Source organism: Pipistrellus hanaki, assembly GCF_964339955.1.
Source record: "Pipistrellus hanaki genome assembly, chromosome: 2".
NCBI lineage: Eukaryota > Metazoa > Chordata > Mammalia > Chiroptera > Vespertilionidae > Pipistrellus > Pipistrellus hanaki.
Genome location: NC_140504.1, coordinates 66,639,239 through 66,658,815, shown reverse-complemented (window position 1 = coordinate 66,658,815; position 19,577 = coordinate 66,639,239). Strand labels below are relative to the sequence as shown.

The window sequence follows — 19,577 nt, the reverse complement described above, 5'->3', positions numbered from 1 at the left end:
CCAAGAGCCTATTTTTGATTTACTAGAAAGGAAAAGTAATTTTTAGGGCTGTCAGCTTCTCCATCCCTTTCTCAGCATGCACAGAAATAGTATTGGCCAGGTAAATTCCCAAAGATCCCAGGCTTTTAAAAATCCTGGATGAATCATTGTTTCTCATGGCTCACTGCTCAAGCCAGTGAGAGAAGGCACTTTGGGAAGCATCCAGCACTTGCTGACTAAGCCCACCCAGAGAGCTGGAGCATGCTTCTGGATTACTCTAGTTCTCTGGGCTAATCTTTAACCAACTCTTAACTTACAGTGAATTTCTCCATTTTCGCTTGTGGTCGGGGCTCTGTTTGTTGTTGCTGGTGGTCTCCACGGCAGAAGAATTACCTGATGGGTCAGAGCTGGACACTGAGCGCCCTCCCTCAGATCTTGGGGTGCTGTGCCACCTCAGCATTAGTGCTCTGAGCTGTTGCCATGCCTTTTAGCACCTCTCTCATCTCTTTCTGTCAGTCCCAATGGAAGGGCCCCTCCCCGCCACCCTAGTCCAGTAGCCAGGAAAAGGCCCAAGGCCCATAATGAATTCAATAAATAAGGGGGAAAATGTTTAAATGAGTGTTTTTTGAGAATAAGATTTATAAATATCTGATTTAAAATAATCTACTTGTTAATAGAGATTCACCGTTTGCTGAGATAGAATTAGAGGACTGTTAGTGAATTGTATGCATTTCTCTTGCTTTGCATTTGTAGATTGGTAGAGCAAGAAAGCATATTAAAGATCCCTAAGTTTTCCCTGTCACATAAGAGGTGAAGCTCCAAGGGGCACACTTTTGTTTTGAGTGCTTTGAACTACGAAGCAGAAGTATGATGAAGACTAGCACCCAGTTTTCCTCATATGTAGCCCAGCAGGCCCCTCCCTCATTTACTTTCCACTGTGGGTTCTGCTCTGTGATTTTCATTTTCTAAATGGTTGCAGCCTCATTTTCACCTGTAGGAAGAGGGGAAGATTTTAGGAAATACTTTCTTTCACATAGGAAAGCACATAGCACTTTCATATTCACTTACTGTATGGCATTTACTGCCTTTTCCAATTATTTTCTGTAGTTGAAATGTTTTTAAAGCCATGATAACACCTGCCCTCTGTCTTGGCTACACAGGAAGGAAAGGATACTCACTCCCAACAGGCACGTTGGCCCTTTATCTTCCTTCCAGTAGGTCTTCAGAACAAAAGTGACAGCCTGGGTTCTTATTGGGGTTAGTGTTGCCACCCTGAGTGTTGTTGTCATAGCACACTGAGTATCCGGGTTGCCCTGGCAGGTAGGGCAGCTGCTGCTTCATCAGAAACGTTTGGTCAGTCGGGGTTTTAAGGGCCCTTCACTGCGTCCACCAGCCCCTCCGCCGAAGTTCCTTGCGCTGTATATTGATAAGCCCATTTTTCTATCTCCAACACTGACCTATTTGACCTTGAGTAATGCATAGCTTTTCTGCTCGGCATCAGGACATAGTTGTCCATTGCTGCGGTTGAGCTTAATTAAAGAGTTTTGTGACCATGAAAGAGATCCTATAAAAGCCTCACTATTCAGTGGGTAACAAAAGTGAGCAGAGAAGAACGTTACCTCATTTCACACTGCCTGGCACAGAGTTTTCTTTGCAGAAAACAGAGGGGCCCTCTCCTGATGGGTTTCTCTTGCGTTGCAGATGACAAACCAAAGGAACTGCAGAGGGGTTTCCCTAAAGTCCCTGAGACAGGCTGCCACGACGCGTGCGCACACAGCAGCGAGGCCCTGGAGACACGGAGCAGCACTCCCGAGATGCCCGCCGTGTCTGCGTTCTTCAGTCTGGCTGCGCTGGCTGAAGTGGCCGCCATGGAAAACGTGCACAGGTGAGCGGTGGGAGCCTTACTCCGCCAGGGTCCTGGGGACCAACCTGTTCACTGTCACGCCTGCACAGAGCGTAGGTGGAGGAAGCAGCATAGGGGACAAAATCAGCCTTTCTGACGTCGTCTGTGAGGTTTTCACAATGTATTGGGGTTAATGAGACTTGGTTCAAGAGCACTTCTGTTTATGTGAGGTTTCAAAAGTGTGTGTGCTCATTATCAGAGAGAATATAGCCAGCCAAGTATTTTATTTTAAATGCATTATTCTGTGGCTAAACTTTTATTTATCCAAAAAGCCTGAAAGAGCAAAGAAGCAGCACTCTCCAATCATTAAGCATGAGGTTTGGAGTCAGGCCTCAGGCCTGGGTTTGAGTCCGAGCTCTGTCACCTGCAAATTGCCAGGTCTCAAGCAAGGCCATTCGCCTCTCTGCCTTGTCGTGTCTCCTATAAAACGGGCGTCGCTGGTACCCATTCCATAGACATGTTATGTGGAGTAAGTCTAACGTCCCAGTGCCAAAGGGCCGCGGACACCCTCACTGAGGAGGGCCAGTGGCTGTGGTGGTACCAGCAGAAGAAAACAGAGTTGGTTCAGGAAAAAGTCACCTGACTCACACAGACAGAAGGCCTGGATTCTTCTCCCACTCTGTGTTTGCTACGAAGTCATCTCATTCTCGGGGCCTCAGTTTTCTCATCCTGCTTTGAACACAGCACTGTCCCCAAAGAGTCACCTGGTTGTAAGCATCAGCCAGGATCCTAGATGTGGAAGCTGGTGGAACTCAGGAAAGCCCGCAGAAAGCGTATCAACTTCTAAGTGCAAATTGGAGTGTTCCACTACTTCATGGGTCTTTTGGGATGGCAGAAAAGACTTCTGTGAATTCAGGGATCTCATGGTTTTATTCAGAGTGGATTACCCACAAGACGAACTACTTTCCTAACCTTTCGATCTTCAGTACAAAGATCTTGGAGTCACGAACGACTTGTATGCCCACCTGGCAGGCTCCATTCTCCTTATCACACCAGGCTTAGGAGCCCAGGCAGAAGCTTTGTTTGCCGCTTTCTCTTTATCTGTCATGTTGCAGTTCCAGTCCTGCCTCACAAATAGCCTCTGGTTATTTACCACAGGTCACATTTCTTTTCATGTGTGCACTGCAAGTGCCTCGCAGCACGTGAATGCTGACAGACGTCGTTAAAATCCGCTTAGGTCTCTGCGGGCCCGAGGGAGAAAAATATACAGACACTTCTCCACTCGTGGAGTTTCGCAGTCGAGTACAGAGGACAAACTCGTACACTTACACAAAGGACTAAATATGTGCCCACATAAATTGTGGAAATAAGAGGTAATGTAAGAATCAGGGGGTGGTCATATTTCAGGGCTCAGAAAAGGCTACCGCACAGTCCTTCCTGCTGTTGAGTGTTCCCTTCTGAACAGCACTGCGGTCACACCATGGCTGTCAACCAGCCTTCCACAACTCCCAGTTTCCAGCAGCAAGCACCTCAGCAAACCATTCCTTCTTACCCACGCCGCCCCCGAATCAGGGGGCACCGCTGGCAGCCCGCGGGGGCCGAGCCCTCTCTTGCCTCTGCTCCTTCCAGGCCTCGTTCTTTGTCCTCTTCTCTCACTGCTACTGCAGCCTGCACTCTTCCCATGCACCCCTCATGGACCCGCCACCATGTCGGTTTGTAACTATTTGCCCATACTTCTGACTCCTTCCATTGTATTTTGAAGAAAGAAAGAAAAAAAGAAAAAAAGCTCTGGTTTTATTTTCCATATCCACAGCTTACTTAGTTCCTGTCACATCAATGGATGAATGGGCGAGTGAGTTTTGGGTTTTTTTATTTTGTTTTTTTACCTCCTACTAGAAGAACGATATTGCTTACTAAAATTTTACTGTCAGTTTAACAAATGGTTAGTGTTCTCAACGTCTAGAAAGACAGATTCTCCCCAGGAATCTTAGTTGTAACTTCAGTCCCTACATGTTAAAGCAGAGCTACCATCTGCCCTCTACCTACAGACATAATGTGATCGTACCTGTGTGCACATCAGTTCATTATTTCTTAGGCACTTAGAGGGTGGTCAACAGCGTTAGGGGTAGAAATACATCATCTGCTGCTACCTGCATTCTTACCACAAGAAATCTTAACATTAGGTTTAAAAATCCAGGGTAGAAAGGCAGTTCCACAAAATGCCGGACACAGGAAGTTTCATAAACTTTGTGTGTTTACAAGGAATTTTATAAGGAGGAAAATTCATTAAACTTAACCCTAAAATCTGCCCTTCCAGGCGGGTCTTTCTAGTCCCATTATAATGTTGGCCCAAATGCCAGATTAACTTGCCAGGAGCACGCAGCCAAACTGAGTCAAGATTTGGGCCCAGGTCCTTGAATCCAGTGTCCCTGCCGTGGCTCCACGGTGCTGCTTTAGCGTCTCTCATGTCCTGGCCGGTCAGGAAGGCTCCCCGGCCCTTCCTTCCCCTGGGAACGAGGGCCGCATCGTTCTCTCCCATCACACTCCCGTCTTCCTTCCCCATTGATTACGTTGGACTTTCACCCCAGTTTCTCCCCCTTTTGCTCTCTTTTTTTTACATTGTCCTTTTCATTTTTAAAAAAATATATTTTATTGATTTTTTACAGAGAGGAAGGGAGAGAGATAGAGAGCTAGAAACGTCGATGAGAGAGAAACACTGACCAGCTGCCTCTTGCACACCCCCTACCGGGTATGTGCCCGCAACCAACGTACATGCCCCTGACCGGAATTGAACCTGGGACCTTTCAGTCCGCAGACTGACGCTCTACCACTGAGCCAAACCGACTTCGGCTCTTTTTTAACTTTACTTTTTTTTGTTTGTTTGTTTCCTCTTCTCCTACTTGTTAAAATTCTTTTGGTTTTATAATATTATTACATATTTAATCTTACAGGTAAAAAGTAGCATTTTAATTTCATCTTTCTGGAGCAGAGTTGAACATATTGAACAGTTGGTGCTTACAGCATCCCTACATGAATAAACAAATTAATCCAGAAGTGTGATTGTAACACACGTTTTGTTTTTCTGAAAGCCTAATATCTTAGGCTAAGTGATCATTGGATTCTGATATACCCAAATGTTGTCATTTATCCACATTACTTTTTTTTTTTTTTCTGTGCACCAAGAAAAAAGAATTGGATATAGTTGTGGAGCAACTAAAATTTAAATTTTAAAACAGCACCCTTTGTTCCACGTAATCTGAAGAAAATACTATATTGAAACCTTAAAACCAGTGAAGACATTGTTGCTACATGGAATTCCTCAGCACAGTGCTATGTGCCCTGCAGACCACAGTGGGCCAGAGCGGTGGGATGGGCCTGTTGGACAATGTCAAAGAGGTGCCCAAGTCTATCTTGTTAGACTGAGAAGCTCTGCATAAGTCACCAAGAATTTAGAACAGTTTTGTTATAACTGTGAAATAAAACATATTTTGTTCTATTCGTTAAGCTGAAGCGGAGTAGGGGGAAAACATCAGCTATGTTCATTGTAATTCCAATCCAAGTAATGAGATTTTCCATGAATTTTTCTAGTCTTGCCTAGAATTTTCTCTCCATGTGTGTTGAGTTTGGTTCAAATTAAGTGGATTTTCTCACACTCTAAAATTTAATCAGTACTTGCCTTTTCCCCTCTGCGCTCTTTGTCCATATGCCTGTAAAACTTTTTTTACATTAGGATTTTAGTGTTTTCACATATTTTTTGTGTCCTAGTACACCTCTTTCTCTCCAAAGACCATTGCTGTTATTGGCCCTAAGTTTAAATTTGGTTTATTATTATGCCACTTAAGAAGTGAGCCTGGAGGTTATCAATTAGTGTAGCAGAGTGTTCCCCTCAGGCAAGTCAAGGAAAGGAACCTGTCATCTTTTTATTTCAGTGGCTCCAGGGGAAGATTATTGTCCAGTGTGTCAGCCCTTGACTTAAATAAAGTTCTGAGGGAATTTGCCAAATCTGTTGTTGCTTCAGCTTCTACAAAATGGAGGTGGTCAGTTGGGTACAGAATGTTTTCTTGAGTTGTGTGAGAAATCCTTAAAAAAAAACAACAACAACAATATATGTAAAGAAAAAAGCTCTAAGGACAAAATTGGTTTTCAGTAGACAACATAAGTAAAAAGTCAGCAGAAGCTATTAAACAAAGTATCGGGAAGCGCTATGTTATTTATCCTCTCCTATTTCTGATAACATAATCTGAATAAGTGTTTTTTTTTTTCTCTCTTGCTTCACAGAGGTCAGAGGTCAACTCCCCTCACCCACGATGGACAGCCAAAAGAAATGCCACAGGCTCCTGTACTTATTTCCTGCGCTGACCAGTGAAGCGCCCTTCAATTGTAAAACATTGTGCTTTACCTACTACCCTAGCCTTGTCTTTACCGAGGGATGCTAGTGAGTTCACGTGGTGGGAAATACAGACTGCAAACAAGTGCTTGTTGCCCTACATGGCCCAGATTCACTTGAAGCAGAAGTTAGCCTCCTGGGCCCATTTGTTCGTTCGGAACCCAGAGTCTTTGTGGGTGATGTTCTCTGTCTGATAATGAGCAGAAATGGAATGATCCTGGAGCTTTGCTTTCTATTGAAGGCTGTTGACGGTAACAGGTGGTAACTTGGTAAAAGACTGCCTTTACTTTAGCTCATCCAGCATCTCTTTTACCAACCAGAGAGTGTGAAACTAGTTTCATATATTTACCTAGTTATTCTTTCAAAACAAAAACAAAAAAAACAACAAAAACAAAACTGACGCACTGCACTAGTTATTATTAGATATTCTTAGTCTTTTTTGTACATGGAGATTTAAGTTCTAAGATGGTTTATATAATAGGTTATACCTACATTTATATTGTAGAATAATATTAAAAAGCCTGTTCCAAGACTCCCACGCAGCATGGGCAGGCAGATGTACCATTGTTAGCGGTGTATGCTCGGCCTCGTGGTCCATATATTCTGCACTTTTATATTTGCCACCAGAGCGGTAGTTTGCTGGCAAAAAAAAGAGAGAGAGAAATTACAATTCTTAAGCTGAATTTTTTTCTTAGCCTTGAGTGACCAAGAATAATTTGCTTGGGGCAAATTGTGGCAAATATTTACCTGGACAGGGGAAGAGTACTACAGATTACAGGTTACTGATGTTTTCATGCCTTGAGGATTCTTTTATTTTTACACAGGGGTCTAAGTGACCAATGGATTGTTCATACAAACAGACAAAAAAAAAAGAAAAATATTATTCAGAAGTGACCTTAGTATTACTTCACTATTCTGAACACATTGAAGACACTCACTTCATGTGGACCTGGAGCCCACAGACCTTTCCATCCATCCCAGACAGACTGGACGGGTAGCAATTGCTATGCACAGCCTCGTCGGCGCTGCAGGTGTTTAGAGCCATTTTGAATTTGTGTTGTTAAGGAGGTATGCCTGATCGGAGTGGGACTCAGTCACAGACCCACCTACAAGTTTCTGTTTCCTTTCTGTGTTTTGTTGCTTTTGAACATAAAACCCATCATACATATGCCAGTGCCGAATGGATTAACTGGCTTAGAACATTCAACATATTGACTTAACCACCTGATGTTCCCAGTGTCTTGTTTCCTAGCAACAGATGCAAAGTGATAAATCAAAATTAGTCAGAGGCTACAGATTTTACAGGGTATTTCTTCCATAGCACAAAGTATCTCCCCACTCTTGCATCGCAGCACAAACTACCAAATTTCAACGATTGGATTCCAGCAATAATTTTTATTGGTTTTCAAACTGGCGGGATTTTGATAGTGTTAGTTCAGGTTTGGAGCTTTTGAATTAGATCTCTAAATGGTGACAGTTTACAGGTTTTATCTAGCTTTCTTATTTATACTTGACTGAATTGTAATGATGATTTTTTTCTAATCGTAATTTGACCTAATAGCCATATAAAAAGTGACTCTATTAATACTGACTAGGTTTAGCTTTTCACGGTTGTAGATATTACTTCAGTTTCGGTGCTGGAAAATATGTACAACATACTAACAGAATTGAAGACTCTAGAGAGGGTTTGTTTCAAAGCAGGAAAAGGGCAATAGAGCATTGGTGTGATATTCTCAAAGATGCATACCATTGTGCATGTATGGAGGAAGAAGGAATTAGTAAACAAGATTAATCAGCAGTTCTAGCTTAATCCCAGTCACATAGAAATAAATCAGGTGAGCAGCCCCAGATTTCAGCATAGCCTTTTTACTATGATGCTGTTTTATTAATGTTTTCTAAATCTCAAAACACAAATTGAATGTTTGGAAATTGCTGGGTCCCAGTGTTGGTGGCTGTTAGGAGTTTTTGGACCACTTGCTAGCAGTGATTTTAAAATTATTATTAGCTAAAATCCAAAAAATAAACCCAAACAAACCAACAACAAAAATTGTGTGGTGCAGAACATGCACCTTGACAATGGTACTAACTTGTTATTCTATAGAACATGTTAGAATAGGTCTATTTTTGCCAGAAGCACCCTCCTTCAGCCCTCCGATTACATTTCACTAGCGTTCCTCAAGAGATTGCTGTATATTCATGGGACCTTTTTTTAAAAAGAAGCAAAACAAAAGATTGCTTTTTTCTATGTGATTACTATCTTACTTGATCTGCTTTTTCCTAAACCTCAGTGGCTTTTCCCTTAGGCAGGGTGGGAACGGGAGGGCAAACTACTGGATATGACTGTTTTCAGATACTTAAAAAAAAAACAAAAAAAAAAAACACAAAAACACCTTTTTGTAGAAATGCTTAAATTTTAAGCAGTTAGGCACTGAAAGTAGCAGAAATCCTGCAAAGCTTTATAGTTCTTTAGACACTCGCCTTGTTGTTTCTCTGAGTGCAAATCTTGATTTCAATACTAGTGCTTTTCTCATGCCCTGAATCCGCTGGAGAAGGGGTGTTGGTATATTCAGGTAACAACATTTGTTAGCACAAATATTTCAGACCAACATGTAGTCCCCACCCCACTTACCATTTTCATTTCATTTCTCTCATTCTTCTTCATTTCAGAAAATTGTATTGCTATTGTGTGTATCTTAATCTGCCAGCAATCACCATCCACACTAACATTTGTCCCACAAGCATCCTCAAGAGAAGAAGTTGTTGCACCTTATGTATATCTCAAGCAAACCAAAATATGATGCTCTTCTGCTCTGTTTTATTCTAAATTGTTGTATCATATCTTTCTTGAAACCATTCTGAATTTAGTTGAAATTATCAGTATTTATACTTTTAACCTTAATTTCTGGATTCAAACCTGTATATAAATATTTTGAAAAAAATTGTCCTAGCCCTCCTCTGTAATGCTGGAAGGGGACAGTGTGGTCTCTGATGGAGACAATACTGTTCCAGTTTCCTTTTGTCTTTTATTTATTTAGTTACTCTGGGTATTTCCTATGTAACTTTGAAGTGTGTAGAGTATATTAATAGTAACTGAAGCTACAGCTCTAAGAAGCTGAGTGAGAGAGAAAAATACTGTAAGACACCCTTTTAAGTTTGCATTTGTTTGGATGCTGTAATGAGATCAGGAAAAAAGTGTCCCACCGCCATGTTGAAGATACAGGTTCTTACCCCCAAATGAGGTTAGTTCCCAGATTTTTAGATCCAAAGTGTTAATTCACTAAAAACTCCTTTAAAGGCTAAATCATACTGTTGTAGTCCTGACAGACTTCTATCAGAAATGTATTTATTGAACTCTTATCAGATGAGCTTTCTACCAATGCCATCTCATAGCCGACATGCTGGCATTCCCACGTCATCACTGATGCTCGCGTTCCTGCCACTGGAACTGCTGGAGGGAAGCGGTGACGGCACACTATGGTCACGGGGGGAGCATCTGAACTGGCCTGGATGCTTGGGCCCAGGATGTCTAATCTGTCATGTTCTTACCAAGGCAGGTGCCACTCTGTCTAAGTCACCCACAGTTTTGTTTGCACTCCGCAGTCTTTGGCTCATCGTATGACAGTATTTGCACCTGTAAATGTAAAAGCTAAAGCAAATTTAGATTGATTCAGAACCAGAAGGAAGCTGACACTGAAGGACATCTTTTGTTTCTGCAGTATGTATGCGTACGGGGTGGGTTGGGGGGCGGGAGGGGCAATACCCAATAGCTCTGTTCCCAGTTTGGCGTTTGGCATTAATGTGAAGCAGTGGGACCATGCTGCCTGTAAACTACTGTATGAACCCTAAGTGTTCTGGAGACCAGCAGCTGGAGGCTGGAGGCCGGCGCCCACACACCGGGAGAAGCGCCCTCTTCCCTGGGAGAGGGAGGAAGACACACGAGGCCCCGCGTCCTCACTTGTCAGGGGAACGTGGGGGTGTATGTGATACCTGGGAGGAGATTCTCCTTTGACTGCACTGCTCCACAGGGCCCTCAGATAAGGCCAAGTCTAATGGGCTACCTCGGCTTTACAAGTTAATTTCAGTTAAGTCCTCTGTTTTGAAGGTTTGTCTTGTTCTGCTTCTACCTTCAGTGCCACTATTTTCCACTGCAGTGTTTTGACTTCACAGGCCGCCTTCTCCAGAGAGAACAGTGTGTATTGCCGAAAGTGGGCAGTAGAAGCAAATGCTGTTACATTTGACCTATAAAGTATTCAGTGACTGCCAGGTGGAAATTGAATGTTAGCTTTCCCCACATAGGACCTTGTCTTGCACCTTACAAAGAGTGATCTAATTGTTAATTAGATGTTGCTTTTATTTATACAAGCATTCCCAAAGAATTAGACTTGGAGTTTGTTTTTGAGTTTTAGGATTCTTAACAATCTTAGATTCACTAACATTATACTTAAAATAAAAAAGAAACAGTTTCTTCAGTTCCTCTGACCAGATACTTCTGGTGAAGGGGTCAGGGTTGGATGGACTGCTTTGCTTTAGTTTGGAAGAGATAGCTGCGTTTGTTATGCTCCATAATAAATGATCTTGTCCTTTTCACTGGGGACATTATCTTCCTTACATTTCAGAACAAAGAAGCAACAAAACAGTAAATCAAGACAAATAGATCTGATTCTGTCATACACCTCCATCTGTTTGTGCTATGCTTTTCTTTAAAAATTATAAATATACATTTTTTTCACACAAAAAAACACACACACAAAACAACAGTTTCCTCTCCTGGCCAAATTTTATGTGTGATGGTATGATTTGTACTAATAAATTGGAAGAGGAAACCTTATAAGTTCTGTGGCCACTGTTTTCTTGTTACAGTCAGTGGTCAGAATTGATCCTGCCCTCAAATTGATTTTTATGCACAGTTAGTTGTTTTGAACATAACTACTACTTCCAAAGATTTCCTAATAACTTTAGGTCAGAACTGGTTACTGAGTAACAAGAACCTAATTCAATGCCTCCAAACCCTCCCACCCACACCACAAATCTTACCTCACAAGCTCTAATCACAGAGGCGCGCTTGCTTCACAGACTAACACAGCTCTCGCCGGCCCCGAGGGCCTGGCCCGGGTCCCCGATCCCTCCTGCCAGTGCCTCGGCTGAGTGGCAGGACGGGGGTGGGGAAGGTTCATGATCTGGAGCTCAGCACGTGCTCAGCAATGTTTGTCATTTCATTAGCACGAAACACATCTCTTGCTCTCAGGAATTTGTCAAAAAAAGAATAAAAACCACCTGAGATTCCACACACCAGATTATGAACGTTTCTCGTAGGTTTGAATTGCTTACTTGTCATAAATTAACCACAGCTTCGTTTGACCACCAGGTCTTAAGTCTGTGACAGTTTCAGCATGACCGAATCGCTCATTTTCTTTCTTTCTTTTTTTTTTTTTTTCCTTTCTGAAATTGGCTTGGTTCTCTTTAGAGTTGGTGTAAACATGCCATGTAATAAATGATTTCTACTTAATGGTACAACAGAATTATTGCTTTCTTTAGATGTATGTGTAGTAAAAGTCAATATACACATTTATATAATTTCTTGAAAATCTTATACTTTATTTGATATTTCTAAAAATTGCACATGTAAGTCATGTGTATAACATGCTAAAGTACTTTAACTGTGATCTTAAAACTGAATAAAAATATTTAATAAAAATTTGAAGTATTTTAAAGATATTCAAATATATTTCTTTATGTTCACACTACTGGCCATAGAGTATTTGCCCTCAATATTTCATGCCCACTATAACTTTCATAAAAATAAGCTAGTTCAGAATATCCAAGGGTAGTCTCCTCTAAACTATTGGTCTGAGATTAACCATTGTCTCAGCATCCTCAGTTGCTTTTCCCTAAAATGGAGCAGAAATCAGCTGATGGAAGAGGGAAGATACGCTATATAAGAAAGGTAATATGCAAACTAACCATCATGTCCTCAAGATGGCTGCCCCATGTGGTCACAAGATGGCCAGCAGGGAAGGGCAGTTGTGGGCAATCAGGCCAGCAGAGGCGGGCAGTTGGGGGTTCTGGGCCTGCAGGGGAGGGCAATTGGGGGGGGGGGGAGCAGGCCTGCAGGAGAGGGAATTTAGGGGTGACCAAGCCTGCAGGAGAAGGAATTTAGGGGTGGCCAGGCCTGCAGGGGAGGGCAGTTGGGGCGGGGGTTGGACCTGCATGGAAGGGAGGGCAGTTGGGGGGGACCAGGCCTACAGAGGAGGGCAGTTAGGGGCAACCAGGCCAGCAGGGGAGGGCAATTGGGGGCAATCGGGCAGGCAGGGGAGTGGTTAGGGGTGATCAGGCTGGCAGGTAGAAGCAGTTAGGGGCAATCAGACAGGCAAGTGCTTAGGAGTCAGCAGTTCCAGATTTTGAGAGAGATGTCTCCCGAGGGGCCCCAGATTAGAGAGGGTGCAGGCTGGGCTGAGGGACACCTTCCTCCAGTGCACCGGGCCTCTAGTATAATTACACGAAACGGGTTTTGCATTCAGACAGGCATAGCTTCAAACACTAGCCCCACCAGCTCACCACTGGGGTTGTTGACCTCTGAACCACACTTCACTCATCTGAATGATGGTGTTAATACCTCCACACCATTGCTGAGATGAAAAGAATAGACACATGGAATGTTGGCTGGCATAGGGCTATAATAGAGATAATATTAAATGGTAATCATTGATTTTTTTTATTTCAACTTTAAGACAGATATGTTTGAGTCTATAGGGAAAATGCTAAGTATACTTTATTTGAAATAAACTTTAAAGGATGATGCATTAGGGGTAAGTTGTTTCAGGAGATATGATATGGGGAAACTCAGTTAAATTCACATAGCTCACTCCATGTAGCACTACAAGATTTTTCTAAAAAATTAGTCTTCCTGATGAATTATACTTTTGTAAAGCTCCAGTTCACTCCCTTTCCTTTGAATTACTGTCAAGTGTAGGGGTGGGGGTCGGGGAATAAGGGTGCTCCATCCCAAAGAACTAAATGGTGTTAGGAAAAAAGACTATCCATATACGTGGTTTTATGGTCCCACATGTATTTAGATGACAGTTACATTTTTTTGGGTAGGACATGAAATCTCGGAAAAATAAAATGGTCTTAAGCAAGCTAAAACTAGAACTCCATTGTATGCATGCTGAAAGTACATAAAATTGTTAATTATAATTTATCAGAAACGTTTTCACCTTTTATTTTTATTTTTTTAACTGCAAGCTTTAAATTATTTATATATATATATATATATATATATATATATATATATATATATATATATATATTATTGTTTTTTTACAGAGAGGAAGAGAGAGAGAGAGAGAATTAGAAACATCAATGAGAGAATCATCGATCAGCTGCCTCTTGCACTCCCCCTACTGGAGATGTGCCCACAACCAAGGTACATGCCTTCGACAGGAATCGAACCCGGGACCTTTCAGTCTGCAGACTGAGGCTCTATCCACTGAGTCAAACCGGTTTTGGCTGTTTTCACCTTTTAAAGTTATGGAAAAATATATGCAAAAGTAGGTTAGCATATTAAACTCCATGTCCCCACCCCTTAGCTTCAACAAATAACATTTTCTCAATTCCTGTTTCATCTATATTTTGCCCATTTTCCTCCATTTCCTCCCCTAACCTCAGACATGTTTATTTCATGAATGTGATTTCATGTGTACATACTTCTGATGCAGCCTTTTAAAAATATTTTAATACAATTATTTTTTATGTATCACCTCACAATTCCAAAAATATGTTTAGCTCCTGTCTAAAGCCAAAGGAATCCATTGCCACAAGAACAGTAGTGCTTGAGGGAAGATTAATTGGAACTAGAAGACACTTTAAACAAGATACTGCTATATTTACCATTTTTGATCCACCGTTCTCCAGAGATTTAACTTGATTAATCAAAGCCCCCTTTTAGCATATAATTCTTTCCATGGTCTTTTTCTCTTTTCCAGACTTAATGTCAAAAAGGCCTAAGTGCTAAAACTTATATGCCCTTCCTCCTTCCCTCCAACCCTGTCCTCACTGTTTTCTGCCTCCCCAGACTTGCACGAGTGAAGTATATTGCAGGGGAGAGGCAGAGACAATATGTAGATGACCCACACACATACAGCAGTGCCAATGATTTTTAAAATCTGAAATTCTGGGTTAACAGGCCAGAAATGAAAGCACAAAGTGAAAGCCATTGCTGGAAGAGATCAAATGATAATCCTTGCTTTTGGAGATCCTGTACCCTAGGGAATTTTACAAAAGGTCATTCTGTCTCAGGGTTGTGTATTGCAGGATCAGGAGAAAAATGTGAGGATTGAAAGTGTCTTGAGGGATGGGAGGTGAAAGGGAGAAAGGGAAAGTTTGTACGAATAAGCCTTTGAAAGTTCAATGTCAAAAGTCGAAATGGATTTAGAGCTAATATGAAAATATTTTCAAGAAATATATTCAAGTGGAATGGTTATTTTTCCTAACCTTTTCTACTGTTAGCCATTATATCTGTGGTGCTTCTGAGAGGCAATTTAGATAAAGTTTATATCTCCCAGAAACCAACATGTAAACACTAAAAATATATACACACAATAGAAATAGAATACTAGGTAGAGACAAAAACAGATAATGTGTTACCATCTAATTTGAAACATTTATTAAATATAACATTAAATATAATAGGAAGGCAGTATTGATTGTAGTTTTAACATTTTCCCTCCCAAGATTATATAAATCCTTAAGGTAAACCTGGAGAAGTTTAGACATTTTATAAAATAATTTTAAATTTTCACTTCTCCCATATTAAATATTCACTTGAGTGTGTATAACAGCATATTCAAGTTATAAGAACAACATTCTGCACGAGTCCTTGAAAATCTAAGCACCTTTTGTGAGTAGTAGTATTTAGCATATAAGATGCATTAAACCTACATTGTATAACAATCAAAATCATTCCATATTGTTAAAATAAATGTGTTTAAAAACTGTGCCTCATTCCACTTCTCTTTTTCAAAGTGCATGAAAATTTTTCGTCCCCTTGCTTTGTTTGGCTCCAGAGAAGTCCTGGTACCCATAATTCATGTCCATTAAATTGCTTAAATCTTGCTCCTCTAAGAACCCACTCATTCAGCAAGTCTGCCTCAGATGCCTACTATTGGATGCCTAGTACCAGCAAGACAACCTTGGGGGGATCGGGGGGGGGGGGGGGGGGGGAGGCAGGAAGAGAGTCTCCATTGAAATGCATTGTGGATGAGGCTGGGCAAGGACATCAAAGGCTGTCAGGAAGGAATTACTTATAAACTCATGTGGAAGACTTTAAGGAAAGACATAGTATATGTTACTGTTGTATTTAAAATTCTCATTTAAGAGATCTTGGCACAAGAAAAGCAGGTGCCGCTAAGGCAAAGCCGCAGATGCCTGGGACTGACAACACGTGAGGAAAGTCTGGGGAAGATCCATGATGCGGATCAGCGTATACATTTCCTCCTCCTGTGTCCTGGGGATGGAACGTCCGGCTCACTTGATTCCAGGACTGATGTGTATGGCCCAGAAATAGCCAAAATCGCAAGGTCATGCAGTTTGTGATTTGAACATTTGGCCTTGATTAGAAAGGTAATTCTGCTAACCAGATATTGGTACCCTGAGTTTATTTTCCTTCCTTCCTTTGCTGTGTCTTTCTTCACCGTAGCCCCAACTCTTGCGTGATGCTGAAATTTAATTTTTTCAATCTTGGCATTTTTCTTCAACGATGGCACACCCGCTTCCAGATCCCCCAAAAGCTGTTTTTAGATTTCTCTTTATGTTTTGTTGTTTTTCCTCCACCCACATTGACTAAGGTTTTTATGGCAGGGTAAATGACTCAACTCCTTTGCCCCAGGAGGTTCCTGGACTAAAACATACCTGTTGTGAAGGATTCTCATTTTTGATGTGTGCTGCTCCCGTTTCAATTTGGGGCTAAATTGGCCACCTGAGTCTTCCTTTGCTAATCCTCTGCTTCTACAACGGGCTTCACCACAGGAAACGCCTGTTCTCCTCTCTGAGGGAACTTCCCCTTGGGAGGTACTGAGGGCTGCGCATCTACTTTTTTAAACTCAATATCTCAGTATGGCCATCAAAAGCCTCTCTCTAGGGATCAATAGTTGAAGACATTCATTTAGCTCTAACATCACCGGCCTTAAGAAGCAAGATGAGCTTTCTTAGGTAGGCACACTGTACTGAAATCCATGGAAGAAGTCAGAACATTTTAGATTACACAATTGAATTTGAAGTTCGTCGAGCATCTCTTTCTGTGGCCCCCAACAAGATGTGTGTTGCCAAAAGACTTCATTGGTCTCCCACACACACACACCCTCTCAAAGATGGACTTTAGATGAGAGGGTCACACATGGACACCTTCCAAGGATGTAGCGTGTGCCAAGAGCTGTGGCTGGAGCAGCAAAGAGGGTCTTCGCAGCCCACCTGACCCCCTCACCAGGGACAGGAAGAGGACAGGAGTGCACAGGGGGACTGGTAAGCACACCGCGGTCCTCCCAGGACACCATTCAAACTGGGATCAGGCCGAGATTTTTCTATATGTGGGCATTTATCCATGTGAATTACTTTTTTTAATTCCTTTCACTCCTACCCACACATCCAATATTCCATATGCCTCTTTTTAAAAAACAAAACAAAACAAAAAAAAAAACATGGTTTTCCAGTCCAGGTATGCACTTTCCCTTCCGAGTTGCCTTTGTGTGACATTCTAGCCTGCCACCGACACCACCTGCTCCTCAGCCAAAGATCCACGTTAGACAAAATCTGTCCCAGCCATTGAGCCGATTGCAGAGAGCAGTGCCAGTCGGTGGGGGGGATCGGAGTGGAGTTATAAGTGAGCTGATGAATAGTATTCCCTGGGGAAGAACAGGCCGTCCCTCGCTGTCAGAGGGGACAGAACCACCCCCGGGAGGAACTGTGCAGCAGGTGGGGCTGGAAGACACCCAGTCACGGGGCAGGAACCACTTTCCCCCTGGGTCACCTGTCTGCCGAGGAGCTCCCTGCCATCACCGTCCTCCGCCAGCCGGACAGCAGCGGCTTTTGAGATTAAACTGCTGCAGATGAACAATGCATTGTACACTTCTTGGTCCCTTTTATTTCCTTCCCAATTTTATATATTAGCGTTTAAACCTTTTAACTGGAATGTTAACCTCGGATTAGCTTAAAACCATTTACCTTCAAAACGTCCCACAGGCACAGCCAGCCGGGTCTGAAATAGGCAGAAGGGTGATCTGATTTCATGTAAACAGTGACTGGCCTTCCTGTGTCTCCAGGACACAAAACACAAGCTAAGAAAAGGCCCGTCTCCTCCCATCCTCTTTACCTCTGCTTTCAGAAAACAAAGCCAGCATTCTGGAAACGCTGATGTGGGACTTAGTACCCAAGATGCTCGAGTAGAATTCTATGTGCTTCAGTCCACTCTGCAGCCTGATCCACCTTTTCCGGGTTTACAAGCCATGTTGTTGTTGTTGTTGTTTTCCCGATTGCCCAGGAGCTGGCTGCCAGCTTCACGGGGCAGTCCACGCTCCGAGGTTGTACAACCCTAATTATGTTCATCCCATAGAGCCTCTTTGCTTTGCCATTCGCACCAGAGAAGCACGACTCCATTTATAAATCACTTGAAGGCAGTCTCCTTTCAGCCTCCTCGCATGCCTTGCCCTTGAGTGGGGACCGCTGTCTCAGGGCCGCTGGAGGCTGTGTCTGGCTCCTTCCCAGATCAGTAGGCACAGCCCTGCCGGTGCCAAGCCCTCCGGAGCAGGGAGAGAAAGGAGCTCCCAGACAGGCCGCTTCCCTTGTCCTTTCCCCTCGGCTGTGACATCAGCCGGAGAATACTCCCCCGAGATGCCGAGACTTGGTGTATTTCCAATGACTTCAAAGGGACAGCGCTGTCCTCGCGTGCAGAGCCAGTCGCCCGCTGTACGCGGGAGACAGGCATTCCGAAATGGGATCTTCAAGCTTAACTATAAAATGAAAAGCAATTTAAATGTGTCACCGGCCCCAAACCATCAGCCCAACGAGCATAAATAACCTTCCTGAGGAAGGGCTCTGTTCCCAGGTAACCGCTCCCTCACGTGGGAGGAAAGGTTCTCTCACGGGAAGGCCTCTGAGTGTCCTTAAAGGGTTGTTGCGAGTGAAACACGTTATCAAAGAGTCCGTTTTTCTATTTCTGTAAACAACTCCGTTGGAATATCTGTGAGACTGTCACAGGCAGGGAAGCCAATGACAACTGGTACAACCAGAAGCAGGCAGTGTTGCTTCCTGAAAGGGTCGTCAGCTCCTGATTATTTCTCTCTGATTACCTACCAGGATGCTGCCAAATCCCATTGACTTCTCCTCAGCAGTAACCACTCTGATCAATTATGTGCATTGTGAATTATGTGTCTTTATTTAGTTTGATTCAGCAAGGAAAATAAAAAATAAAAAAAGGACTTTAAATCTCTGGCCTCCAGAAAGATGTGACGTTCAGACACCTGGGCCTGGACCTCCAGGCTGGGAGAAGTGGGCACGTGGACGCCTGTGCCTAGATGTCCTCGGGATTGTCCGCAGCGCAGAGCGAGCATCACCGCCCTTTGCGAGGCTCCGGATGCTCCTGCCCATGAGCCTCAGGGGTGGCACCTCCTCCCAGAGGGTGAGACGGCAGAGTGAGAGAGTGAGCAACAGCTCCTAGCAAATGTGTTCACAGCTGAGCCAAAATGCAGTGTCAGCTCACAAAGAGACAGGCTTTCCGCTTTGTGTTTAGGTATTGTTTGTTGCAGGTTTTTTTTTGTTGTTTTTGTTTTTGTTTTTGCCAAAGCAGGAGAGGGAATGTTCAGGACAATCACCTTGGACTCTGAAAAAAAAACAAAAACGCTTTGACATCTCTTGACTCAAAGTAGCTGCTGCCCAGAGGGACCCGGACCACAGACACCCACGTGGAGGCTGAGGTCGAGTGGAGAGAAGTCCTCCAGGTGAGGGGTGTGAGGTGAGGACTGCCAGATGTGGGCCTCTGCAAGCCAGGACTCTCTAATATAAATGTTCAGCCCCGCGCAAGCAGAGAAGAGGCACCCCAGGTGTGAGGGCCCCCGGGGAGGGGGAGCCACTGTGTCCTGTAGCACCAGCCGCCCGGTTAATACAACAACCAACCAAACATCCCCTTCATTGGCCAGAGCAGACCTTTCCTTCCATCCACCCTGTGTGACCAGAGTCGTTACCTCACCTCTTTGCTTCCATATCACTAGTGTGGGTACTATAACAACTACTTCTGGAGGTCACTTTGTGAATGAAATGACATATTACATTTGAACAAATTTGTAAACTCTAAAATACTATCCTATATAATAAAGGGGTAAT

At 43.1% G+C, this 19,577-nt stretch overlaps 1 protein-coding gene and 1 long non-coding RNA gene across 18 annotated transcripts in view; one reads left to right on the top strand and one right to left on the bottom strand.

Annotated features, from left to right (window-relative positions):
• BBX (BBX high mobility group box domain containing) overlaps positions 1–10,952 on the top strand; it is a 287,922-nt gene extending 276,970 nt beyond the window's left edge. For all 10 annotated transcript variants that reach the window (XM_084874024.1, XM_084874015.1, XM_084874016.1 and 7 more), the window contains 2 exons: positions 1,681–1,864; positions 6,101–10,952. In XM_084874024.1, the coding sequence (XP_084730150.1) occupies positions 1,681–1,864; positions 6,101–6,188 (272 nt within the window). In that variant the 3' untranslated portion in view covers positions 6,189–10,952. The remainder of the gene's footprint in view (positions 1–1,680; positions 1,865–6,100) is intronic.
• The window catches only part of LOC311617600, a 1,721,005-nt gene that overhangs the window by 1,110,682 nt on the left and 590,746 nt on the right, over positions 1–19,577 (bottom strand). The window lies entirely within an intron of this gene.